This window comes from Lissotriton vulgaris, chromosome 5, assembly GCF_964263255.1.
Source record: "Lissotriton vulgaris chromosome 5, aLisVul1.2, whole genome shotgun sequence".
Taxonomy (NCBI): domain Eukaryota; kingdom Metazoa; phylum Chordata; class Amphibia; order Caudata; family Salamandridae; genus Lissotriton; species Lissotriton vulgaris.
This window is the reverse complement of record NC_141693.1, coordinates 2,014,926,282-2,014,954,213: the sequence shown is the minus strand read 5'-3', so window position 1 is coordinate 2,014,954,213 and position 27,932 is coordinate 2,014,926,282. Positions and strand designations below refer to the sequence as shown.

Sequence of the window (27,932 nt, the reverse complement as noted above, 5' to 3'; positions counted from 1 at the left end):
ACATTCAGGGACTTGGACGGGGACGCGAGGTACAGGAGAATATCATCCGGGTAAAGCGAAATTTGGTCCTCCCAACCATCCGTCCATTTAAGCCCCGGTAAGGAGAGATCTCGTCTTATCCAGGCCGCTAGTGGTTCCAGGGAGATGGCAAAAAGCAAGGGTGAGAGGGGGCATCCCTGCCTCGTTCCTCTTTCTAGAGTAAAATCCTCCGAAATGTTATTGTTCACCCCCACCTGGGCTAAGGGCTCAGTGTAAAGTAGGTGCACCCAGCCAATACAATTCGGACCAAAACCCAGTTTCTTGAGAACCGCTATCATGTAGGGCCATACAAGCGTGTCAAACGCCATTACGGCATCCAACGAGACTACCACCGCGTCCTGGTGGATCGCGTTGCAGCGACCCAAAACTCCATGAAAACGGCGCAAATTAAGCACAGTATTGCGGTGAGGCATTCGGCCCGATTGGTCCGGATGGACCAATATAGTGAGCAGAGGCTTGATCCTGTTGGCGAGCACCTACGCAAGGATTTTGGGCTCAGCGTTTACCAAGGATATTGGCCTGTAGGAGGAACATAGTTCTCTTTGTTTCCCCTCCTTCAGGTATGGCCACAATTGTAGCGATGCGCTGGTCCCTCAGCAGTATCCCCTGTTTGCAACAGGCCTCAAACATATGTTTCAGATGTTGAACCAAGCAGTCCGGTTTGAGCTTATAAAGCTCAATAGGGAGACCATTGGGCCGAGAGCCTTTCCAGACCTAAGTTCATTAATCGCCTTGGCCAGTTCCTCCGTTGTGAGCGCAGTTTCCAGAGACTCTCTATCTTCGTCGGAGAGGGTGGGCAGTTTAATGTCAGCTAGTAGAGCAGCCGAGTCCTCCTCCGGTAGATCAGACCCCCTGCTGTACACCCTCTGGAAGTGCGCAGCGAACACCCTGATAATTTCCTGAGGTTCAGTTAGGAGGGTCCCTGCATCGGTCCTAAGCTCAGACACCACCCTCTGCGCCTGCTTCTTTTTGTTCAGCCAGGCTATCAACTTGCCAGCTTTGTCCCCTTGATCATTTAATCAGCCTTTCCTGTCTCTCGCTAGGGTCTTAGCAGCATCTGTAGCCAAAGCTTTGTATTCAGCCGCTTTAGGTTGCATCTGATGTATGAATATTGGACTGTCCGCACCCTGAGCCGCCTCCTCTAGAGCAAGAAGATCCTTCTTGATAGTTACAATCTGTGCCTCCCTTTCCTTGCGACGGTCAGCGACATAGCGGTTTCACTGCCCGAACCAGTGCAGGAAGGGACATCTGCGTTAGCTCTTGCTTAGCAGGAGCATTTTTAAATTTCAACCACATCCGCCCCTGATGGGCGGGAGGTTTGAAAATGTTTCCGCCCGATGGGAGTGGACTTTTCATTGGTTTTCCTGCCTGCACTGAAACGGGCAGGAACACAGATCAAAATATTGTGCCCGCCCAGAGGGAGGAGCATTGGGGCTGCTCTCTGCAGGCAGGAATGATGCCGGCTCCCATTGCATGCAGGAAGCCGGCTAGGGTCTTGGGGCTCCTTCTGCAGCTCCCAAGAAGAGTATGGTGCCTTTAAAGTTTGAGGGAAGAAGTCTTTGAGACTGTAATCGGTTCAGCAGGGGGATGCGTGTTTTACCATCCCCTAAATAGAACGTCACATCTCGGGGGATGGGGTCCTTGATGCAGATATTGGCCTGGGGAGGGGGAGCCGCGTATCTATCTCCCCGGGCACCAGGGATGGGGTCCCAGTTGCTGATATGGGCCCCAGGAAAGAGACCAAGTGTCCCCCCCATAAAATCATGCTAGGCCCCGAGAGATGAGGTCATTGAGCCAAATATTTCCCCCCACCCCAAAAAAAAATCTCACTAGATCCTGGGGGATGGGGTACCGGGAGCAGATATCGGCCAGGGGAGAAGGGCCATGTGGTGGGGTCCCCATGGATAAGATTCAGGGTAGGGGGGGACAAGGGCAGCACAGCCCCGCCCCTTTTAACTTACAAGTACAATGCTGGGGCGATGGGGTCACCAGAGCCTAAAGAGGCTCAGGGGGTGGGGTGAACAGCTTGCCTCAACCCCCGCCCCTTTAATAAATAAAAAAATATAAAGGCCCTGTGGAATGCGATCCCTTGTTGGTGCTGGAGTGATTTTTTCCTGGGTTGTTCTTTGACCGTCTTGGTTCGAGTTTTTTGCTTAATTGTGTATTCTGTCCAGTTGGTTTTTATTCTTGTGTTCTTAAAACGGGGGGTGTGCGGAGCCTGCTTATGCAGATTTTATGGTAGTGATTTATCATCTGCATGAGTCATTGTGGTGAGGGAGTGGCTGAGGCAGGTTCAGCAGACTGCTTTACTGTGTATGTTGGGGCTCGCAATAAAGACTGAATTCACACTTTGCTGAGTATGACCCATCTACACGGATTGGCTGCAAATTGAGGTGGTCCAGTGACTTTAATGGCCGCATAACGTGGATGCAGAAATTAAACTGCAGTTGAACAATAAAAACACTTTTTTAGGTTTAGCGGTGCTTGAGAAATCTATTCTTTTTAATATAAACTTAAAAGGGACTTACATCCAGTCTCCTCTCTTTCCAGGCTTCTCATTGGTTCCTGTGCGTGCTATTTACTTTTCCTACATTTCCATTGGCTGTAGCATATTTTCTAGGGATGGGCGTAGTTTGCAAAGTAGCGCAACGCGAAGCTACGCAAAGTGCACTTCGCGAGCTACGCGTAGCACTACGCGAACTGCGTAGTACCCTGTTCACACTGTGCAAGATGCAGTTTTCAATGATTGCACAGTGCGGACAAGCATCCGGCACTGTGCAATCATTGAAAACGGCCTCTTGCACAGTGCGAGCTGTAGTTTTCTGCCGCTCGAGTAGATTTTTACTCGAACTGCAGCTTTCTCAACGCGGACTGGTAGTTTCTCATCGTGAGCATACGCGACCACTCGCAATGAGAAACCTGACCTCCCCGCGTTGAGAATCTCGCCGGGAGGTTTATTTTCCACGCTCGCGATCGGCAACTTGATGTTGCTGATCGCGAACGAGGAAAAGGTTTCGCCGGGATGTCATTTTGCTTGCTCGCCAACTTGACGTTGAGGACCGCGAGCAAGCAAAAAATGACCGCTACCCTACGCGTGTTTGCACTGTGCTACGTGCAGTTCGCGTAGTGCGATGTAGCGCAAACTACGCGAGCATAGCGTAGTGCTTTGCCCAGGGTTAATATTTTCCTGCTTTTACCAATGCTCATTGCTAGTCTGCTTCACTTATCAGTTTCTCGCAGCTGAAATACGGTGAACATCCGCTTTGGTAGAACTATTTTTCCATAGGGTTGTTGTAAATTGGCAGCGATCGGGGTTAGCATTTAGCTGAAGCCATCTTGTATTCGGCAGCCATCTTGTCTGCCATGTGCTCGCCATGTGCTCTGTCCTACCTTGCTGTCTTTTACTCTTGCACTCTGCTTATAGACAGACTATATTTGGGCTTTGCTACTCTGCACATGCGCAGAAGAAACTGTAACTGTCCATACATCTGTTTCTAGTCTAACTATCAGGTTGTTACTAACAGAATCAGCAACTGCTAGCTCCTCCTTACTGTTGACTGTGCATTTCTGTATGACCATTTATGTATGTGAACTCTCCTCTGTGAGCTTGTACCGCCTTCTTTTGAGCTCCTGTGTGGGTATAAAAGACCAATGGTCCTTCCACTCAGAGTGCTACTTCCTACACTACCGAAGGGTGTTGTGTGAATGTAGTTCCACCTCATGAGGTTTAATAAACTATTTTCTTGATATTTCAGCTTCTGTGCCAACTTCTATCTATTGGTCTGAAGACTTGTGTGCAGAGAAAGGCAAATCCCTAGCACTGATAGGCCTGGCTGAGACCTACTCTTACAGGGGTTTGCCCATTTTTGCTTTTTAGTCTTGCAGCATATTTAAATAACAATTTATCACCAGAGAGATTAAGTGATTGCATAGAAACGCGGGATGTTGCACCACCGAGACTCGAACCGGAATCCCCTGCTATCGAGTCAACAGCTCTGACCGCTGCGCCACTCCTGTGTTACTGGTCAGGGAGCTCTTTCCTTCTCCCGAGCAATGATCAATAAAAAACACAGCTCTTTATTCACCACATAGGTGAAACCGATGCATTACCAAATCTTTACAGTGTTAATTCTCTTAAGGCCTCAAATGCCTTGGAAAAATAATGTGTACAGCCCTTTTATGTTGTGGAGGAGAGCATGCAACTCCTATTAGCTTACTCAAATTGCATATTCACTTTCAATTAAGAATATATTATAATTGTCTCAAAAGCCACAAATAGAATGAGGGGCTAACAGAATGTCTTAAATAATTGTAAGTTAGCCAGGACATTTAAAACAATAGTTATGCCTCCCTATGAGAAGCTGGTGAGCTTTCTAGTCAAGAGTGCACTACAGACTACTGCTGAAGCACCACCCACTTGCCTCCCCAAGATGCCCCTGGATGCCGCTACAGACTCACTGTTTTCATTGTTGAAGACTCCAACTGACAGGATGCTCTCTACGTCCTTCAGCTGCAGCTCTTCCCTCTGCTTTCCTTTTTTCCAAAAATCCAAAGCCACCTTCGTTATCATTTTCTCACCAGCACTGCTAAAAGAGGAGACAAAACAGTAAAATGGTCAACCACAAAACCTAAGAGGTTTTAGTGATTCAATTAATGCGGCTTTCTCCAGGGAAGGAAAACTGGTCCATATCAGAGATCAAAGTAAGGCTATTAAGGCCAAAAGCAGCTGTGCTGCAGTCAAAGAAACACATCAATACCCAAAAGCAGAGAAAAAAAACTCAGCAGGACTATGCTCACTGAAATTAGGTAATTAGTCTGAGGAATTGCAAAGACAAACATGGTCACAAGAGAAGATGTCACAATCAATGTTCACCTTCTCCACAAGATTAAAGGGCTATATTGGCAATAAACTCTCCAGGTCGACCAGTGTAGCTTTGGCAAGAGATGGGTACTGCAGAGTTAGGATAGTCCATTCTGGCCTACTTCTTTGAATCACAGAGAACATCTGTCCTGGATGAAAGACAGACAGATTTCTCACTCGCCACCAAACAAAGCTACATCTTGCCTTTCCCAGGCTTGCCCACTGCAAAGGGGCAGCTGGTTCTCCATTCTCAGGTGTTTGCTGTTTTTTAGAACAGACGCTCACAAGAGATTACAAAGTCCAGAGTTTCCAGCACTCCTCATTGCTATTAGAAATATCATTCTACCCCATTTAACACCTCTTGACAACCACATAACCAGACATCTGAAACATGCCACTGTCATGCCCCTGTTCAAAGTATGATCTGCTGATCCAGCCACACTTTCCACCCACAGCCCCATCTTCCTCCTACCATACACAGCAAAGGTACTAGAGAAACTAATCGACCGGCGACTCACCACCTCAGCAAACACCATCTATTCAATGCCATGCAGTTTAGATTCAGGCCTAACCAAAATACATTAACAGAACTCGTCGCCACCACAGACGAAAGCAGCATGATCCTTGACAGAGGAGGCAAGGTAGCCCTTAATCTCTTGTATCTCCCTCAAACATTTGATATGGTCTCACACCCTATTCTCATCAGGCGCCTGCACGAGATTGATATGCAAAGACCCGCTCTCCACTGGATCTGCTCCTTCTTAACAGAGGAAAACCCAAGCTGTCAGCCTGGCACCTTCAGAATACCACAAACCCAACTGCAGAGTCCCTCAATGTTCATCGCTCAGCCCCATCCTTGTCAACGCATACATGATTTGCCTGGGCAACTTCATCAACATCCTCTCGAGACACAGCTCATACTCTTTCTTGGGCAAAACCCCCAACACAAGAATTAAGCTCCCCGACAGCATGATCAAAGTAGCAAACTGGATGAAACAACTGTCTCAAGCTCAACACAGACAACAGAAGTAGCGTTCTTTGGAGAGAACAACTCACCATGGGACTCCAAATGGTTGCAGGCCGAACTCGACCCACAATCGACGCCAGGAATTTCGGACTATTCAACAGCAAATTGGACTTGATCCCAGAACAAAACATAGTCACTGCATCTCACTTCCTCACCCAGAAGATGCTGAGGCAGACCTTCAAATAGCTCCCATGCAACACTAGGAAAACTGTTAGTCAAGCACTCAGCAAGTTGGACTATGGAAATACCCTCTACAACGGGATCAACAAGCAACTCACTAGGAGAACACAAACCATCTAGAACTTGGAAGCCAGACTCCTCCTCAACCTCCAACGCTGAACTCACATAACACCACCCCTCAAGGAACTCCACTGGCTCCTGCTACAAAAACACTCAATTCAAACTCACACTAACTCAAGGCACTACACCACTCATGCTTCACTACCTAAACAGTCTCAGTCAGAATATCTTTATTCGGCTTATTTAAAAGCCATACAAAGAGGGAAAAAGATAAAACCATTTCATACAAAGTTTTTCCTTTTTACACAAGAAACATTAGATGTAAACGACAAGTTTAAAAAATGTTACAAACAGTTAAAAAGTATTACGTTCAACCATAGACATAAATGATAAATGATAAAAACATTTGCTCTAAGACTGATCTTGACAGACAGCTTTCAGCCTTGAAGCGGCTACCAGGAAATTAGCTATCTACCTAAACAGTCTCATTCCCTTTCACCAACTACACAGACACTTGCACTCACAAGACACCTACCCGCACACATACCACAGATTCACATAACCAGATCAAGAGTGAGCATTCTCTTACCTCCCACTACAACGGCCTCCCAATTCACATTAGAGCCTCCTCCTCCTCTCTTCTTGAATTTTGCAAGAAGCGGAGGCCCTGGCTTTTTAACTACCAACCTACATATAAAGTTTAAGATTATAAGCATACCCAGGCTTTGTGAACTTCCCAAATGGAAATTAGGAAATAGCAATAATAAGGCAACATTTACATTCTTTAATTTAAAAAAAACTAGAAAAATGGGTTTTGCAAGAATGAGCGATTTTTGTATCTAAATTTGGCATCAACAAATGTTTGCTAGATTTGGGATGCATGCAGTGGGAGATTTATTTTTCACAACTGTAAAGTAACATACTGTTACATCCTTCCACATTTTCCAGTTTCAGAAACATCAAGCTGTTGTCAGACAAGAAGAACGTCTGGAGCCCCACTCCCAGGACAGAGTAGTTTTGCTGCCCACACTGATGCAGGTAGTGAAACGTATGTTTACCCCTGCCTAATGGGAGCATTTTTATATCTCCCACCAGAAAACATGCCTTCCCTGCCTGCAGCGGCTCGGGAGGCATGTCTGCACCCAGCCAGCAGGAGATTTCAAAATGACCCCTCCGGATGAGTGAAGACTTCAGATTCCCTGCCTGAATTGGTGCTTTGGTACCCCCTTTTTAATAAAGTTCGGGGAAGGGGGCATTTTACTCCCCTTAATATATGTTTTGGCCCCAGGGGATGGGGTCCAGAACCACTATTGACTTAGGGGAAGAGAGCAGTGGCATCCCATCACATATATGGTTCGGCCCCAGGGCCCTTTCTAGCTCTGTGAGGAGACCATGTGCTCCCTACACTTTACCAATAGTGTGGGCTTGCCATCCTGCAAAGGGGAGTGGGGGAGGGGGATGCTAGGCCTGGCCACACAGGCCTGTGGCCAACCTCCCCAGCGTGGGGTTGGCTCCCTCCGGGTGGGTTGGCTGAAGACCTTGTGGCCAACCCCCACCCTGTGGGCGGCAGGGTGTTGGCTTTACATATAATATCAAAATATTAGTTTACGTTAGAAAAATGAACCTAGAAATTCACTGGCAAAAAGGGGTAAAGCAACATTATAGTGGGGGAGAATTTCAATGACAAGGTCACGTTTTAAACATACAAAATCACCACAATGCACCATCGTAGAACGCAAGATTGTCACATACATCCTCTCACTTTGAAGTCAGAGAAAGGAAAGTAAATGCCTAGCTCCCTTGAAAGACAGAGCCTGACATTTGACCACTGTCTTTGAAAGCACAGCAAATGTCACAAGAACAAGATTTACAAGCCCGTTTACTGACAGGAGTACTTGTGGAAGAATACAACAAGGTAGTATTGAAAATCTTTTCTCCTTGGGAGGGGCAAACTTAAGCTGGACAGCCTAAAACAAATAAGGCCACCAAATAGAAAGACAGAAAATAGGAGTTACAAAAGCCAACGGCAGAATGCATTTCCAGGGAAGCTTTCTAAATGTCACCAAGATCAATCAGGGTTTGTGAAGCGTGCTACTCACCCGTGAGGGTTTCAAGGCAAGGGGTGGGGGTGGGGGGGGGGGGGGGGGGGGGGGGGGGTAGGTGCGCGGCTCAAGATCAGTCAAAGAGGCAGGTCTTGAGGTCCTTCCTAAACATTGCCAGGGTCGGGGTGAGTCTGATGTTCATCAGGAGCTCGTTCCAGGCTTTGGCTGCGATGTAGCCGAAGGCTCTTCTGCCAGTCCTGTTTCTGCAGATGCGGGGGACCTCTGCCAGGGCGAGGTCAGCGGAGCTGAGGTTTCTCTTGGATACATGGGAGGATAATCGCTTGTTGAGGTATTTGGGTCCGATGTTGTGGAGGGATTTGTAGGCGTGGTTGAGGAGTTTGAAGGACGACCCTCTTCTTGACGGGGAGCCACTGGAGGTCTCGTAGGTGTTGGGCCATGTGCTCATAGTGCGGTGTCCCGGGGAGGAGTGTGGCTGCAGCGTTCTGGATGGTCTGGAGCCTGTGCAGAAGAGTCTTGTTGATTCCAGCGTAGAAGGCGTTGCCGTAGTCCAGCCGGCTAGTGATGTGTGCGTGGGTGACGGTCCTTTGATATCTTTAGCAAATCAAACAGCCCGCTGTTTGGTAGGCTTCGACCTGAAAAGTACTCATCAGGGTCTGACTACAAGACAACAAAAATCCCTCAGGGCTGCAAGGTCATGGCAGTGGAGTGGCCTATTTTAACAACCTGTTGACAGCCCCAGGATAGCTGAGTTGCTCTGCAGGAAGAGTATTTCTCGGAATGATGATCCTTCTTAGAGGAAAGTCAGTGCATTTGCATGCTATGTTCTATTTTTTTTCAAGGGGCTTAAAAAAAAACACATTTACAACAAGGAACAAAAAAATAGCCCTGTAAGCATCAATTACTTTACAAGGATACCAGCAGGTGTTTCTCAGACACTGCCCAGCATTATCATCTGCTGCACAGCTAGATAACTGCTGAGACTAAGGAGAGAATTTTATTGCGTAGGCACCTTTACAGTCAATTCAGCAAATTGCATTGGCACTTCCTGCCTATTTATTTATTTATGCAATTTTATATAGCGCGGACTTTACCCGAAGGCGTCAGAGCGCTTCACAAATGGTTACAGAAATGGTACAATCTGAGAACATTACACGAACAAAAGATTGCAAAAGCAAACATTACGTTACATACAGTAAAGAGATAATTGTGAGCAAACAAAATACATGAGGTAGTAAAAATTGTGAGCAACCAAAAATACATGAGGTAGTAAAAAGTGACAAGTGTGCAGGCTACAAGAGAAAACAAAGTGTAAATTGAGGTATAATACTGCAATAAATGACTCAGGCACAAGAACAAACGTTACGTAGGAAAAGGTGGCACTTGTGCAAGTCTCAAAAAGGTAAAACACATGTGAGAGGAAGCAAACCGTGTGTTACAGGGGCAAAGTGGTGTTTGCAAGTTGCAAAAGGGTACCAAACACAAGTACATGGATAATACTACAGTAAAAGGCAACCACTCTATCCACAAAAACACACAGGGAAGGCACTTCCATGGTCAAGGAAAGTCGAAATCTACAGTAGTGGGAGATCTCCCTTCAGATAAAAGAGAGGACGTGAGTTACTTTTGGAGGTGTCTCTGGAGGAGGAGAACTTTGAGGTCCCTTTTAAAGGCCTGGGAGGAGGCGGTGGTCCGGAGCGGAGGGGGGAATGAGTTCCAGATTCTCACTGCGTTGCCTGAAAAGGATTGGGCCATCGTTCTTTCCTTCTTGAAAGTGGGAGGTTCAAGCAGTAGATTCTCCGCATTGCGTGAGGGTCTAGAGCCTCCAGAGAGCTTCAGTTTATTCGCCAGGTAGCGAGGAGAGGAGGAGTGCAAGGCTTTGTGGGTGATACAAGCGGTCTTGTAGATAGCTCTAGCCTCAAAGGGAAGCCAGTGGAGGGTAGATAGCATCGGTGTGATGTGATCGCTTCTTTTGGCCCCATAAATGAAACGAGCTGCTGAGTGGAAAACAGACTTAAGTGGGAATTGGGGAGGCCAGTAAGAAGAGAATTGCAGTAGTCGAGTCTGGAGAGGACCAGTGAGTGCACCAGGGTTATAAGGTCCCGCTCCGGGAAGAAGCGACGGATTCCCCAAAGAAGGCGCAGTTGGTATCGAGCAGATTTTGCAATGGAATTGATGGGGGGAATTAGATTGAGTTTTTTGTCTAGTATGACACCAAGGAATTTGGCGCTGTCGACAATGATGGGTTTATTGTCTAGTAGATTCATCTGATCCATCCATGATTGAACCGGGGGAGGAGAGAGTGAGGAGGAGAAAAGGAGGAATTCCGTTTTGGAGGGATTCAGAATCAGTTGATGAGATGACATCCAGATTTGAATGGAGTCGAGAGTGGAGCTAAGGATGGAGAGATCGTGCGCAGAGGCAATCTTGAGGTAGAGTTGAGTGTCGTCAGCATAGAGATGATAGTGAATCCCGGATTTACTTAGGAGATTTCCCAGTGGCTCTAAATAGAGATTGAACAATGTGGGAGCAAGTATCGAGCCTTGGGGAACACCTTGACCTACCGCCACAGGAGGTGAAAGACTTTTCGCTATTTTGATCATTTGGGATCTGTCTGAAAGGAAGGAAGCAAACCATTTAAGTACAGTGCCCTCCATGCCCATTCTCTGTTTAAGAATATTGAGGAGGGTGTTGTGATTGACAGTGTCAAAAGCTGCGGAAAGGTCAAAGAGAATTAGAAGACAGGACCCCCCTGAATCGAGAATCCTCAACGCGTCATCAACCACTTGCAGTAGAGCTGTTTCAGTGCTGCAGTTTTGGATGAAGCCGGACTGACAGTTGTCAAGAAGATCATTGTCCTTGATATGACAAGAGAGTTGTTTTGCTACACATCTTTCTGTGATCTTCGCAAGAAAGGGAAAGTTAGTGATGGGGCGGAAGTTGTGTAAGTCATTCGCATCAGCAGTGGGTTTTTTAAGAAGAGGGGTGACCTGCCCAGTTTTGAAGGAGGCAGGAAGGGAGCCTTGCCGGAGGGAGAGGTTGATCAGAGTGGTCCAATAGGAGAGGGAATGGGTATAGAAGTCAATGGCAATGGCACTGGGGATAGGGTCGAGAGAATGGTTGGAGGGCTTCGTTTCTCGTATGCACTTGAGAAGGGCATCTTCAGATATGGGGTCAAAGCTCTGCCAAATGGTTAAGGATTTGCGCTCCTCTGGAGGGGTGGGATGAGCGACCTGATCCACAAGTGATTTCACTTTTTCATCGAAGAAAATAGCGAAATCCGCTGCTCTCTTTGTAGAATCATCCACCTCGGAGGTTGGGGGAGAACAGTTAGGCAGTTTGATGAGATCGAATAGTTTTTGGGGTCTATTTTTGGCGGAGTCAAGGAGGGTTTTGAAGTGTGCCGCTTTCCCAAGGAAGATGTGCTTGTGGTACTTGGATCTTGCTGAGCGAAGCATGGCCAAATTGTCGGTGGAGGGAACTTGCCTCCAATGTTTCTCCAGGAGTCTTAGCTGCTTCCTTTCCTCATAAAGGGATTTGTTGAACCAAGGTGCTGAGGGAGTGGGCCTTAACCTTTTGCTTTTGAGTGGAGCGACGTTATTCATTTCAGCTGCAAGAACTCTGAGGCATTGGGAGGTGAGTTCGTCAACAACTAGGTTCGGGTCTAGCCTTGGAAGTGATGACAAAGCTGATTCACAGAGGGGACCGACATCAATATTTTTGGCATCACGGAACCATGAGATGGCCCTCTTGGGTTGGCCCAGAGTTATAGAGTCTGAAACTTGAAGAGAAAATGGGATGAGGAGGTGGTCAGACCAATCTACATGAATTGGGGTAGTGGTAGAAAGCAAGCCTGCTTTAGAAATAACAAGGTCCAGGATTGCGCCCTTAGAGTGTGTTGATTCACTGCAGTGTTGGATAAGATCGTTTGCAGAGAGGAAAGTGGCCAGTGCGTTCGCAGAGGAGTCTTGCGGTACACCCCAGTGGAGATTGAAGTCACCAAGGAAGGTCTGATTGTCGCTTCGCGAGTATTGGTCGCTGATGAAATCGATGAGTTCATCCATAAACGACGGGCCACTACGAGGCGGCCGGTAGATGACATGGAATCTGAGGGGTGAGCGGTGTTGCAATTGAAGCTCAAGAGAAAGGCATTCAAAGGTTTTGGAGGAGCTGTTAGGAGAGACCTTAAGTTGGAGGGCGTTTCTAAAGATGACTGCAACACCTCCCCCCGTGTTGTCAGTCCTGTCACTCCTAAATAAGGAATAGCCTGTGGGTAACAGGAGATCAAATATAGAGTGAGATTTATCTTTGAACCAGGTCTCTGTGAGGAAGAGCATGTCAAGTTTGTGAAGGGTGATGGTATCGGAGATTTCAAGTTTGTGTTTTACTGCAGATCTGTAGTTGTGAAGCATGCAGCGCAGCTCTGTCAAGACTGTTTTGGTGACGGGGGCACTAGGGCTCTGAAGGGTGATTGGGATATTGTACTTATGAGGGGGTGCTCGGGAGGGTTTAGGTGGATGCTTTGTTCTGACAGAGGTGATGATCGGAATGGTGTAGATAGTGGGGTTGCTAGGGTATGCCTGTTGAGGAAGGGTGGCGTTCAAGGGCTGGAGTGAGTTAACAGAGTTTTCAGAGGGCAGGTTGAGCTTGGCTGTACTGGGGTGAGGGGGCGAGGTGCATCTTGTGGGAGGCTGGGAAGGAGTAGCGGTGCAAGAAGGGGTGGCGATCTTAGAGCATAAAAGTGAAATGGCAGCGGTCAGCTGGGAGATGGAGGTGATAAGAGCGCCTAGTGTGTTTTCCAGTGAGAATGAGGCAGAGCACGGAAGGTTGGGTGCCTCGATTGAAACAAGGGGGGGTGGAATTGGTGGTGGAAGGCAGGGAGAGGTGGCAGGACAGGAGGTAATTTGGGGTGTGGGGTTCATAAGTGGGGAAGGGTGGAGGTTGAAAGCGGGAGTTAGTGACTCAGAGTTTAGGGGAGAGTTGTCTTTGTTGGTGTTGCAAGAGGGAGAGGAATTAAGGACAAATTTATGGGGAGAAGGGTGCGGAACACGGCGGTAGGGTAGAAGGAGAGGGGAGGCCTGTGTGGAGTCATGAGAATATAGGAGGTTTGGGAGGAAAGGAGGTGCAGTCGTTGTGGAGGACCTGTCAGCTAGGAGAGGTGGCTGTGAAGGAACTGGCATCTGGCAGAGTGAGGGGGGTTGGGAGAAAGGGATGTTGAGGAAAGGAAGTTGTTCTGCATGGCCCGAGGGAGGGAAGTGGAAGGGGGTTACTGGGCGGAGAAGGGGAGTAGTGCAGCATTACTGGAGGAGTAGGAGGGAGGAGAGAGATGCAGTGGGATTGTGGAGAAAACGGGGTGAATAACGAGGGGAGGAGGGGTGGGGAGGAGGGATGGAAGGGATAAGGGGGGGCATAAGGAAAGTTCACTGGGGGAGAGGGTTGGAGGAGAGGTGGACTCAAAAGGGGGGTGATGGGAAGGAATATGGGGGAGGAGAAGAGATTGGAGAATCGGGATGGTGCAGATGGGACGAGGAGCGTATTGGCTAGTGGTAAGGCTGAGGTGATGTGTGAAGGGACATACTGTGAGGGGGGAGGAATAGGAGGGGAGGTCCCCAGGGAGTGGGGGGGGGGGGGAATGGGGCCGACCTGTGCTTCGAGAGAGAGCAGCCAATTGGAGTGAGGTGGTGTCAGAGGAGGGGAAAGGGAGTAATGGGTGGGGCTGGAAGGAGAGTCAGGGGGAAGCCAGGTTGCAGAGGAGGGGAGTAAGGAGGGGAAGAGGCGGTCAAAGAGCGAGAGGCAGTTGTCTTTGCCTTGGATCAAGACAGTACCATTGTTATAGAGTGAGATAGTGAGGTTACCTTTGAAGCACGCATAGGGTGAAATTTTTAGTTTTTTCCCATGGGGGATGGAGGAGGAGACGTCAAGGGAATAGTAAAAACTGTTGGACCAAGAGGGGATGTCGTGAGTGAAGAAAATGAAATCATTGTTAAGCCTCCAAAAACGACTATTGTAGAATTGATCAACAAAAAGGGAATCCGGGAAACGTTCAATGGTGTTATGTTTCCATCGTTTAGTTGCAGCTCTAGACAGGCTGGGGGGAAAAATTATTTTGTAGCAATTAGTTCCAGCCTTAACTCGAGGGGTGGCCATGATGGCAAAATGTGGCGAAGGAGTGTGGGGGGGATAAGAGGAAGGCGTTACTGGGAAAGCGGTCGAGAAGAGAAATAGAAGAGCATGAAGGAGGCACATAATCCAGACGTTAATGTGAGGATGTCAGAGCTAATGTGCCGTTTGGGACTAGCAAAGCCTAGGAATGCACAACAGCCTCAACATCTTATGACTATCAGTAGAGGAGCTCAGAGCAGGGTGCGGGGAACCTACTACAAGAAAAGCAAATTCTAGCACCAACATATATCTACTGGCCTGGAGCCCTGCAAGTCTTGCAGACTCCTTGTCCAACTGGCCATCTCGGATGGGGACTCAAATGCCTTAAAACCACAGTGTCAATGGTGCTGTCCCTGCAGCAGGATTCCATCTTAATCAGATCTGACCCCAAGGAGACGTAATTAAAAATGGGTGCAGAAAGGCTAATAGCCGCACAGCTGAAAAGGGTCAAAAACAGTGCAGCTGTGAACAGCTCTGCTGGCTGCACATCTGTTGACGGCCTAAACGAAGCAGCTGAAAAAGCTGAAAAGGTCTAAATGGTGCAGCTGGCACTACTTGCTGCACAGCTGTGAAAAGGCCTAAACGACGCAGCTGGCACTACTTGCTGCGCAGCTGTAAAAGGCCTAAACGGTGCAGCTGGCACTACTTGCTGCGCAGCTGTAGAAGTCATAAATGGTGCATCTGGCACTGGAATGAAATCTGTTTCCGACAGCCATTTGGCTGAGCTTGACCAAAGCAGTAGATTGGCAGCGAGGGGTTTATCACTCAAGCGCTGTGCCCAACAAGCTCACCAGGTCTTCATCGCCGATCCGACGCTCAAGAAAGAATGCTCACCTCGGTCTTACTTGGCAGCCATGACGGGGTCAGGTTCTGTTTCAACCTTTGCGCTCAGCCGCTCATAACAATCAGACACTCGGCTAATATTACTTGCTGTTAACCCGACGGACATCTCACATCCTCAGATTGCAGCCGCCATTTCAGGATCAAAGCGCCGGCACCTCAGTTCCAAGCTTGTAAATCTGGCAAAGGTTGGTGTCTTTTAAATTACTTTTCCCCGCGTTTCTGCTATTTTAAGCAAGTTTGGGGCAGGGTGAACGCTTCGTAGCGCTCCTGTGCGCTCCGAACGGGAGAAATGGACGGCCCCTAGCAAAGCTCACGCATCTCGCGTGAGCAGCCGAGCGTGGAACGTCTGTCTGCAGTCTGTTCGCCGATCATAGGCAGCGCCTTCGCAGCACACGCCGCAGGTAGTGCGCTCTCATTTATCCCCACCGATGGGCATCAGATCCACAGGCTGCACAGTGGCGCGATACAATGAACCTGCAAGCAGGCGAATGCAGATGGTCTGAAATCGTTATCAGAGATGCACGTTGTCTCTGCCAGCTTCAGTCAGCATACGGAGAGTCCAGATGTGCAGGGCCTTTTTCTAATATGGGTCACTGTGCATTTCGAACAAGGGCATCAAAGCATGAACCCAGTGTCCACTACTGGTGCATTTCGCCCTCAGACACTCTGCGTTCCACTGCGTCCTCCATTTTGCCCAGTATCGGAGCTCTGTGGAACGCACGCCAGAAAACACTCACTGTTCAAAACACACAGCGCCCGGTGCCAGTCGCTCACTTACACTGCTCCTCCGATTCCATGAGAGCCCTCCTGGCTTATGTGTGGGCATAATTCGAGGTCCTTTGAGGCTCTTCTCCGCTTCAGCTGCATTTCGCGGGCACCTCCACTTTGAACCTCCGGTCGAAGTGTTTACTTCTCCGCTCCACAATTTTTCTTTTAGGCGTTATTAGACTTTAGAAACACCTGCTGATCATAGTCGAGGCGTTCCGACACCATAATCTTCAAGGTCGGTGCATTTTATCGCCAGCAGCACGCCAATAACTGTGGTAGCAGTCTCCCGTCCGGCGGAGCTGCCTTACTGCCTGCACCATGCATAACTCCCAAGTCCCCTGGTCCTACTGGGCCTACTATCTTATGCCCAGTGTACTCCAAGATAATTCAGAATAATCTGCTGGCGGAGTGTGAAGATCAGGAAAGGGAAAAGAGCACTGTAAATAAACAAGCAATTGCTAAGCCTATACCTTTCAGTGCTTCAAGAGCTATTGGCTTTGTTAATGTCTTTTGGCCATGGTGCTGTGCAGCAGGCTAAAAGTTAGAAAAAACGCGCATGGACACAGCCACAATTGGCCTTGTCACAGCTCTTATGCTCAGGTTACGAGAAAACAGACAACAGGTGGGTGCGTGGAAGGGAAAAAAAACAGCAGCAGCAAAACAGACCAAGGAAGCAGCAATAAGGACGTCTAGAAAGAAGAAACAACATGAACAGAGGGAGAAGAAAGACAATAGTAGCTCAATGAAGCACGGACAGGATAAGGACAACAATCAAGATGAAGCAACCAGTAGTTGATGCATGCTCCAGCCGGAAGAAATGTAGTGAAGCCGGAACGCGCATGCCAATTAGGAGGCAGCAAATAAGAGGGAAGAATTAATTTAAGCAGCCCTCGTTCAGCAGCGCAAAATTCCCTACCGGCTAAGAAGAAAAGACGTGATGACAATGACCAAAAGGTTGCTACAGGTGTGTAAAAGTTACATAAAAAGCCTGGAGTCTCTGCTCCCATCCAAGCCAACTTAACCAAGGCAGACATTGGGGTAATATTACAGGACGTGTGCAAACCTCAGTATGATAACCTGCAAAAACAACAGTTGATGGACAGAATGCAGAACAATATCGTACATTCACCCCAGTAAAGAGATCTGGGCCTAAATCCATCGTTTTTTTGCTCTCCACACCACCCTAGGTCAGACACTGGCTATATGCAAATCAGCCTTGGCCCTGTGCCTCATGGGAACAGTCCAGCCCGAACTGCCAAGCCATGTCTTCCCTGGACCAGAATCAAGCATCCTAGGACCGGTTTCTGGCTATCAGCCGTTTTCAGCCAGGATAGCTTGACTCCAGTGGCGTGAGAGCACGGGACTCACATCTGAGTATACCCTTCCCACTCGGGGTGACAAATGCAAAAACAACAGTTGATGGACAGAATGCAGAACAATGTCATACATTCACCCCAGTACAGAGATCTGGGCCTAAATCCATCGTTTTTTTGCTCAGGATGCTTGTTTCCGTTCCAGGGAAGACATGGCTTGGCAGTTCGGGCTAGACTGTTCCCATGAGGCACAGGGTCAGACTGATTTGCATATGGCCATGTCTGAACTGGGGTGGTGGAGTGAGCTAAAGAATGGTGATGGATTAAACCCAGATCAGTTGACTGGGGTTGAGTGTTTGATTTGCTCAAACGCTCCGTCCATCATCCCCTTTGGTAGCGCTTTCTTCGTCCTAAGTTGGTAGGGTATGCCCAGACGTGGGTCCCTCGCTCACTCTACCACTGGATTCAAGATAGTCTGGCTGATGCGGATTATGAATCCGAAACTGATCCCAGGATGCTTGTTTCCGGTCCAGGGAAGACATGGCTTGGCAGTTCGGGCTGGACTGTTCCAATGAGGCACAGGGTCAGACTGATTTGCATATGGCCATGTCTGAACTGGGGTGGTGGAGTGAGCTAAAGAATGTTGATGGATTAAACCCAGATCAGTTGACTGAGGGGGAGTGTTTGATTTGCTCAAACGCTCCGTCCATCATCCCCTTTGGTATCGCTCAGTTTGACAACCTGGCATCTCTTCTGAAGGACCTCCGACAGGACATTTCCATGCAGAATAAATCCCTGGGAGACAAAGTGCAAGCACTTATGGATTTCTGTCACTTCAACGATCACAATCGTGCAACCAATTTTCATCCCGAGGCTGTATCAGTCATGCCTGAAAATGGCCAGTCATCTTTAGAAACCCCCAATCCCACTCACTGACGAACCCATCCCTTACCTAGTAATTTATCCACCGCCCACAAATGCTCCCCAGTGGTTAATAGAAAAATTGTGAACATGCTGGGTTTTTTTTTAAAACAGATTTTATTTGTCTGAATGCACATATAATGCATAGCTCCGATATCCGGAGTCAACTGCAACAATAGGGAAACAACAATACTGTCTGCAGACTTTTACAAGGAACACAAACACCCCACCCCTCCCTCCCTCCCTCCCAATTGCGCCGCTGCCAATACATATGTACAATAGAATATCTGTACGTGTATATGTCTAGTCCATCAAGACACTTCACAAATTTGCCCAAAGTTCCAGCTGTCAAAGTGTCGGGAGGGCAGCCCTCTCAGGTGGAGGGTCCAAGTCCAGCCCTCGGTAATCAGCCCACCTCTTCCAGACTTTAAAATGTTTACCGGGGCACCCCCTGGCCATGAACACAGGTTGTTCCAGTCCCATGCAGAAATCCATTCCTCCAGGCAGCCAGTGGTGAGGCGCCTTCCAGGCCATGGCAATGTCTCGTTGGGCTAATATAAGGCCCAGGAGTAATAAATGACGCCTATAGGTGTTACCCCCGACCTGCCCTCCAACCCATGTAGCAACGACAGTTTAGGGTCGCGGGGAAGCTCCCAGGCCAGCACCTCAGACAGCGAAACACCCCAGTCCAGAATCTATGTAGCGCTGAGCACCCCCATATAGTGTGTATAAGCGTACCCACCTCCGACCCACACTAGAGACAGTCAGGGGAGCCAACCATGCCCTCCGTCCACAAGCACTGTCGGGTGAAGTAAGTGCGATGAAGGTATTTAAACTGTATAAGTCGCAGGCGAGTAGAGATTGCTGCCGCCCTCGGGCTTGCCAGGGCCTCTGCCCAATCCTCATCCTCCAAATGCCCCACGTCCCTCTCCCACGCGGACTTAAGTCTGTGCAAGTCGGAGGAGCACTGATGGACTAGTGTCTGATAAATACGTGAGAGCTTCTTATCTGGCAATTCCCCCATGAACAGTTTGGCCTCTAAGGGACTAAATTCAGGAAGGCTCTCCAGGTCAGTCAAGTAGGGTGTCAAAGCATGTCGAAACTGGAGGTATTTAAAAAACTGAGATCAGAGCATCTTAAACTCGTCCTGGAGATTCTGAAAGGACTCAGGGAGAGGCCTGACATCACGTAACCTAGAGTGGAAATTCCTATCGCATCCCACCCCCTAAAGCCCAGTAATGCGTCCAGGTGAGGCAGGCGACCATTGCGTCAAAGGGGAGTTTCCTGAGTGAGCACGTTCCACCATCCCATTCTGCGCAGTGCTTGCTTCCAAACATGGGAATCATCTGAGTGGCAGAGGGAATGCACCCTCGAAGCGGCGCAGAGTACAGCAGCGTCTGCACCGACACGGAGCCCATGAAAAATCATTCAACCGCGTCGGCCAGGTCGCCCCTATCGCCGTACCACCAGTCATTTAGGAGTAGCAGGTGCGCCGCTTGGTAGTAAGAAAAAACATCAGATGTGACCAACCCCCCGGTATATGAAGATAGGAAACACGTTCGCAGCACTACGCGCGCAGTTCCCCCGACCCACAAACCTCCCCAGCACCAAATTGACTTGTTGAAACCAGCAGGGTGGATGATACACCAGACGAGGGAGCGCCACCATCTTAAAAAGAGCGGACCTGCCATAGATAGTCAATGGCATACGGGACCATACCTTTATGTCCTCGCGCGTGCGATCCCATACCGGGGTGAGGTTGCGCTCTCGGGAGGCAGCCGCCTCCTGCGATAAATAGACCCCCAAATATTTCACACCTCCCGTCGCCAGCTGAAGGCCCGACGCCCACACTCCCACCTGCTGCTGGCCACCGAGTATCCAAAGCGTTGACTTACCCGGATTCATATATAGGCCAAACGTTTTGCCAAAAATCTGCAGTATGCGCAACAGCCGCGGCCCGAGCGATCTAAGTCAGTGTGAAAAAACAAGACTTCGTCCGCGTATAACGCTATTTTATCAGTCAGACCCGCCGACCATCGAAAGCCTTTAAGTTGGGCATCTATGCGCACACACGCCGCAAGAGGTTCCATAGCGAGCGCAAATAAATAGGGGGAGAGGGGACAGCCCTGACGCGTCCCCCGCCGCACCGAGAAAGATCGGGACACCGCGCCCCCCACGCGTACCAAAGCCGTAAGATCAGTGAAGAGCAGCTGTATATATGATAAGAAGCGTGGGCCCAAGTTAAGACGTCGCAATAAGGCAAACAAATAGGTCCAGCTCAGGGAGTCGAACACTCGGTCCATGTCCGCCAAGAAAAGGGATGCCTGCTCCCCCAAACTCCTCCAGGCCGATATTGCAACGTGGGCACGCCGAATGTTATGACGAGTGGCCCGCCGAGTCATAAAGCCCGCCTGGTCCGGGTGGACCAGATCTGTGATGTGGGGCTTAAGTCTATTGGCCAGAGCCTTAGCCAAAACTTTGGCTTCCGTATTGAGCAGCGAGATCGGGTGGTACGAGTGAACATGCTGGTTTAAAGAGCAACAGGGCCAGGAGAGAGGAGTGTGGGACTTCCGACCGAGTGCACATTGTACATCATCATACTTGAAGGCGACATCCTGTGAACGCAGGCGTGCATGAAGACTGGTATGGCTTAAAGAATAAAGTCGCCCATTGTAGGAGAGTAGGATCTGCTTACTATGGTTACCCCCACTTTTTACTAGTGTTTCATTGTTTTTCGACTTTAGTCTAGCTGGGGCTCTGCTAACCAGGACCACAGCCTAGCTGCTTCCTCTCTAAAAGGATTGCATGTACTTTAGGTACACTCCAGATTGGTTACTGGGTTACCCTTGTGAGTCCCTAGTATATGGTACCTTAGGTACTAAGGGCATAGGTACCCCAGAGGCCTACCAGGGGCTGGAGCATGTATTATGCCACCCCTGGGAAGCCTTCCAAAATGGAACCACAGGACTGCTACAGCAGCCTGGGTAAGGTGGTGCATGCACACCTTACTAAAATATAGGTTACGTATATCTACCTTTAATCACAGACACATATAAACCTATAAGTCACTGCTATGGCAGGCCTTATCAATCCTGCAGGCAGAGTTCTTGGTTTTGTGTGAGAGGGTGTCCATGCATGAGCAGGACCCCTCTGCAGCTTTCGGAATCTATTCTCTGAGGCTGTTCTGTAATACAGCCAGACCATATACTCTTAAGTGCATTATAACCTAGCGGTAAACGCTAACTTTGGAATGGCTGCATGGAAACATGTTGTGTTTGGAGTCAAACACTTTGGAATCCCAACGAAGTCCTGGCGGCAGGGGAAGAATTCCACCCTTCTAGAGGGAGAAGACATGTACACACTGACCCAACCGGTAATAGTTTAAAAGAGCCCCAGCATCACTAAATGGATGCTGCAGCCACAGACACGAGTCTGACCTCCTGCTGCTGGACGAAACTCCGGCAGGGAAAGCCTGGACAATAGGTTTCCTGTCACAGGGAGGTGTAACCACCTCCCAGACAGGGATTAGTGTATTGGGGCTGGGTGGGTGCATTCATAGAATGCTTTTCAGACAGTGCTGGGGGCACACTTGGTGTCCCTGTGCATATCACAGTTCAAAGCTTTTGCAGGGGGACTCAGCCCCTGCTCTGGTGTGAAACTGGACAAAGGGAATGGGTGTAACCAACCCTTCCTCCCAGACCTTATGGTTCTCTCAATATTATGGTATTCGGCACAAATGGGCAAATGTGGATCATGTAAAATTCTTCGAGAGCTTAATCACACTAAATCTAGAGAAAGTGGTGTCTGTATATCTGAGGGATTCAGAAAAGGGGGTGGTGATGAACAGAGTGTCTGAATTAAGCAGACCACTCTTACCCAGTCCAAAGATCAGGGCTTGATCCATCACTGTTATTTATCTCACTGCCCCATACCAGCTCAGAACCTGGCTATATGCAAATCAGTCTGTCCCTGGCCCAGTGCATCATGGGAACAGGGCAGACTAAACTACCAAGCCAATTCTTCACCAGAAAGGAGACAAGCTACCGGGGACCGGTTTCTGGCATTTCAGCCGTCTTCGGCCTGGCTTGCTTGAATCCTGATGGAGCAGTGAGAAAGGGACTCATGTCTGAGTATACCCTGCCACACCTATAGTGGCCAAAAACGATTCAGAAAAGGGGGTGGTGATGAACAGAGTGTCTGAATTAAGCAGACCACTCTTACCCAGTCCAAAGATCAGGGCTTGATCCATCACCGTTATTTATCTAGCCCTGATCTCTTGACTGGGTGAGTGTATTCTGCTTAATTCAGAGACTCTGTCGATCACCACCCCTTGTTGTTTAATTATTTTGTCCACCATAAGCGTGGAAGGGTATACTCAGATGTGAGTCCCTAGCTCATTGCACCATCAGGATTCAAGCAAGCCGGGCCGAAGACGGCTGAAATGCCAGAAACCGGTCCCCGGTAGCTTGTTTCCTTCCCAGTATAAGAATTGGCTTGGTAGTTTGGTCTGCCCTGTTCCCATGATGCACTGGGCCAGGGTCAGACTAATTTGCATATAGCCAAGTTCTGAGCTGGGATGGTGCAGTGAGCTAAAAAACGGTGATGGATCAAGCCCTGATCTTTGGACTGGGTAAGAGTGGTCTGCTTAATTCAGACACTCTGTTCATCACCACCCCCTTTTCTGAATCATTTTTGTCCACCATAAGCGTGGAAGGGTATACTCAGATGTGAGTCCCTAGCTCATTGCACCATCAGGATTCAAGCAAGCCGGGCCGAAGACGGCTGAAATGCCAGAAACCGGTCCCCGGTAGCTTGTTTCCTTCCCAGTATAAGAATTGGCTTGGTAGTTTGGTCTGCCCTGCTCCCATGATGCACTGGGCCAGGGTCAGACTAATTTGCATATAGCCAAGTTCTGAGCTGGGATGGTGCAATGAGCTAAAAAACGGTGATGGATCAAGCCCTGATCTTTGGACTGGGTAAGAGTGGTCTGCTTAATTCAGACACTCTGTTCATCACCACCCCCTTTTCTGAATCATTTTTGTCCACCATAAGCGTGGAAGGGTATACTCAGATGTGAGTCCCTAGCTCATTGCACCATCAGGATTCAAGCAAGCCGGGCCGAAGACGGCTGAAATGCCAGAAACCGGTCCCCGGTAGCTTGTTTCCTTCCCAGTATAAGAATTGGCTTGGTAGTTTGGTCTGCCCTGTTCCCATGATGCACTGGGCCAGGGTCAGACTAATTTGCATATAGCCAAGTTCTGAGCTGGGACTGTGCAGTGAGCTAAAAAACGGTGATGGATCAAGCCCTGATCTTTGGACTGGGTAAGAGTGGTCTGCTTAATTCAGACACTCTGTTCATCACCACCCCCTTTTCTGAATCATTTTTGTCCACCATAAGCGTGGAAGGGTATACTCAGATGTGAGTCCCTAGCTCATTGCACCATCAGGATTCAAGCAAGCCGGGCCGAAGACGGCTGAAATGCCAGAAACCGGTCCCCGGTAGCTTGTTTCCTTCCCAGTATAAGAATTGGCTTGGTAGTTTGGTCTGCCCTGTTCCCATGATGCACTGGGCCAGGGTCAGACTAATTTGCATATAGCCAAGTTCTGAGCTGGGATGGTGCAGTGAGCTAAAAAACGGTGATGGATCAAGCCCTGATCTTTGGACTGGGTAAGAGTGGTCTGCTTAATTCAGACACTCTGTTCATCACCACCCCCTTTTTTGAATGGTTTTCCTTTATATGCACTTTCAGTTGCATGAAAGTGCTGCTTTTAGTTTCGGTGTGCGCTTTTACAAATTGTTGCTGCTTTGATAAAAGTGCTGACAATCTACAGGCACACAATGTAGACGTGTACAACTGGCGCCCCATTTCCAATTTGTTCTTTCTAGTTAACACCTCATAAATAGCAAATGGGTTAGCGTAGGGCCATGTTATCGCAGTTTTCCTTGGGGGCATGTTTATTGTTCAGCATTTCAAAGCTACAAAGGAAGTGTTTCTGTTGCTGGCACCATCTTATAACTCTTCTTCTTTGTTTAGCACTTTGTCGCACGTTTAAAATAAGTATGCTTAAAAGTAGCACCATGTTTTTGCACTGCTTACATATTATACTATCCATTGAACAGCGTTCGTTCTACCACACACGATTGCAGCTAATAGGCTTGATGGAGGCTTTAGGCATATTGCAAATATTTGCTTGGCTTATTGAAGGGCCTCTTAAATGAAGACACAACACTTTTAATGCATATTCTCTTTTTGTTTTCACACACTATTTGTACTATGTCTTAATTAAAGTATTTATATTGAGCCTTTTGCTTTGCATGTTATTTATATTGAGCCTTTTGCTTTGCATGTTATTTATTTGTTAAAATGCCAATGCATATATTAAAAATACCTTTACAACACAAACCACTTTCTGTTGCAATATAATTGACTACACCAACACTCAAACGTATGTGCTGCGAGACCTATTGCATTGCAAATGCTTGTTAATTTCTCCTGTTAATTTCAGGTTAGAGTGGGATATACACAGTGACCCTAATCCTCTGATGGCCACTTTTCTGTGGCTGAGATGCACATATATTCAGTTACATTAACTGATCAAGGCCGAAGGGCAAGATGGGCCAAGAATACCCCGGCTGATTTCATCTCAAAACTGACGTTGGCAGCTTCTATAAGTATCTGCGGATCGATCAAATCTGCTCTTACTAGGACAGGGGTGATTTTCTCCTCACGGCGTCATAAATGGTTTTGCAAGAAGTGCTTCAGGGAACACAGAGATCTGCTGGAGATCCTGCATAAAAACCCCGCTATCAGGAAGAGGTGAGAAAGACTAGGGCCATATACAGCTTGGCACATAAAGAACGTCATAGTAATTTAAACAAGTCATATTATGCAGAAAATGAATTATTGAATAAAGGGGAGTTCGCATGACGTAAATTTAACGGAGGTTTGTGAATTCCTTGCAAAAATCCTAGTCCCCATCTAATCATCCATAAAATGCATCTACGGCTACAGAAGTAGTAGTACAGTCTACAATTCATGCGATAAGTCCAAGAGAGCATTGCCCCGAAACTTCCACCCACGTTGTGCCTTAAACTTCAACTGTACAGTTCCAATGTCTTCAAACCCACGGCCATCCTGTGCCACTTTATTGAGAACACGTAAGAGGCTCCGGTAACCCTGTCAAAACCATTGCTGATCCTACTCCCCACTAGTCCTTTGTAGCCTCACATTTTGTCAAACTGGGTTCCCTTTCTTTCCTCGTTACATCCCCTTAACCCCTCCTTTTGTTACTCCTGCTCGCATCACTTACCCCTGCTTGGCCACAGCTCCCAGGCTATCGGCCACCTCGGGGACACAATTCAAATCTCTACCACTGGATACACGACTCCCGCCGGTACCGGGCGCCCCACCAGCTGCTGTCACCGCCGCCATTTTCCCGCTTCAGAAACACCACACGTGCCGATGTAAGGTAACGGGCTCGAAACCAACCACAACGAAGTCCCGGAGATCGCCTACCAATCAGGACTGGGCTGTTTGTTTACTATACTCGTGTGGGATGAATGATTCGCCCAATCAGAGTACACATATCTATCACTAGCACCATTCTCTAGCCCAGTAATATCACCGGAAGCAAAAGACAGAACTCCCACACAACTCTAACCAATGGCAGAGTTGGATTATTTCACCGGCCTTATTTATTTATTTTTTTAACCAATCGGAGAGCGTGAGGCCCGATGTAGCCTCAAATCATCCAGTGCAATTGAAAATAGACCCACAGGATCGGGTGCTACAGGCAAGGGGTGCGCTGGGGACGCGGCGTCCGCTTCCACTCGGTCTTGGCGCACGGCTGTTGAGTGCCGTTTGAATTATGCAATCCAGGCCAGGTGATGCGGCGGAGATACCAGGGGAGTCGCGACAAAAGAGCCAGGTGAGTGGGGGGGTGGGTGCGTGAGTGTGTGCGCGCGTGTGTGTGTGTGTGGGTGTATGCAGTGTGTGTCTGTGTGCGCATGCGTGAGTGTGGCTGTGGCTGTGGACGCGCGCGAGGCTGATGTACTGTGAATCTGACACAGGAGATGTGCACGGCGCCGGGCTGGGCGTGCGCGCCCACGAAGTGAAATCGCCGCGTGCACATCCCGTCTCAGATTCCCAGGAGACGGGCGACATTAGTTGTCGAGCATTGCTTTTTTCCAGCTCGACCTAAAAAGGAGCAGCATGTATTGCCGCGCAGTGGAATGTTCTTTCCAAAGGTTGACTTTACAAATATATGTGGATTATTGCTAAATGAGGGTATTAAACTGGTACAACCAGTGCCCAGGCGGTTTTAACAAGTGTAACAATGGAAAAAAGGTATATCAGAATATATGCTGCATTACACAGCATAATGTGCTTCTTCTTGCTGCATAATTTACGTGACCCTGCCACATCATTCCAGTGGCCCTGGTTATGATGGGCAAAGCAGAGATTGATGTAGCCCTAATTGGCCTTCTGAAACGTCTGCACTGTAGTACAATGGCTCAGCTCCGATTTGGTACCAGTAGGGGAGTGCTCTCCTGCCTTTTATTCCAGGAAAGGTGTGAGACAGATGTATTCTAGCTCCCTCCATTTCTTTTTCATAATAACGCTTTGAGGCAGAGCTTTTTGCAAGAGGCAAGGATCTCCCCATGGTTGGGTGTCATCCAGTTCCAGTTTTACTCTAAGCGGATAACACCATTTTAATTGTGCGCACTGCACATGATTTCTGGGGGAAGAGGGATTACATTTGAGAATGAACCACCAGAAATCACACATGATCTGTGGACCGAAAAAAAACAGTTCACCCTCCATTGATGGAATCCCAATCCCCTAGGTGCAGAGGTTTAATTATCTTGGGGTCTTGTGGACGGATAATTTAATTAAACAAGTTTCTGAGCCAGACTGCTTGTAAATTCGCCAGGGCTATAGATGCAAATTTTAAATTCTCTAAGAAATTCGATGATAAGACCCTAAAGCAAATGCTGGACTCTGGGAATTTATGGGGCTGGCCTTTGTGGGCTATGCTTCACCTGGAAGCTTGCAATCGATTGAGAATAAATTATGTACAGATTGCTGGCTTCTTCCAAGAGTACCACCGCTCGTATTGTTCATCTTGAACTTTGTCTTCAGTTTTGGAGGACATGGCTAAGGCTGCACAATTGCTTCTTTGGGTTAAGATCTAGTACTCGCCCCACACCACATTTACACGATTGATTGTTGAGAACTGCTTGAGACAAGACCGTTCGGACCTCATCCCTTGTTTGGCCTTTGTTAAGAGGAATTTTTTCCAAACTTGTGTCTCTCACGTAATGTAACTGATAACAGAACCAGCTGAAGGAATGGAAGAACAATTGTTACTTACCTGTAAATAGGTGGTTCTCCAGTATTGGTGTCTTTCATAGATTAACATGCTTGAATATTCCCCGTCGTCGAAGTGGGAGTCCCACGGTAAATAAAATAGGAATAACATACCAATAACATATGTATGTAAATACATAACATGAAATAATACTAGAAAATACATAATAAATACTAAAAAACAATTCCTACATAGGAATACATGATAGAGAGAGAAAACACTTGTAACATATTCCTGTCATTATGTTAGTCTAAACTACAGCCAATCAGGCGCCAGCACCCTTCCAGAACCTTCTCCTCAGAGCTCAGACCCTCAGATTTTCGTAG

The 27,932-nt window shown here is 48.1% G+C and overlaps 1 protein-coding gene across 1 annotated transcript in view; it reads right to left on the bottom strand.

Moving 5' to 3' along the window:
• Window positions 1-27,932, bottom strand: part of LOC147718024 (torsin-1A-like) — a 169,441-nt gene that overhangs the window by 17,547 nt on the left and 123,962 nt on the right. The window contains exon 4 of the mRNA XM_086924840.1: window positions 4,498-4,625. Within this exon, the coding sequence (XP_086780966.1) occupies window positions 4,498-4,625 (128 nt within the window). The remainder of the gene's footprint in view (window positions 1-4,497; window positions 4,626-27,932) is intronic.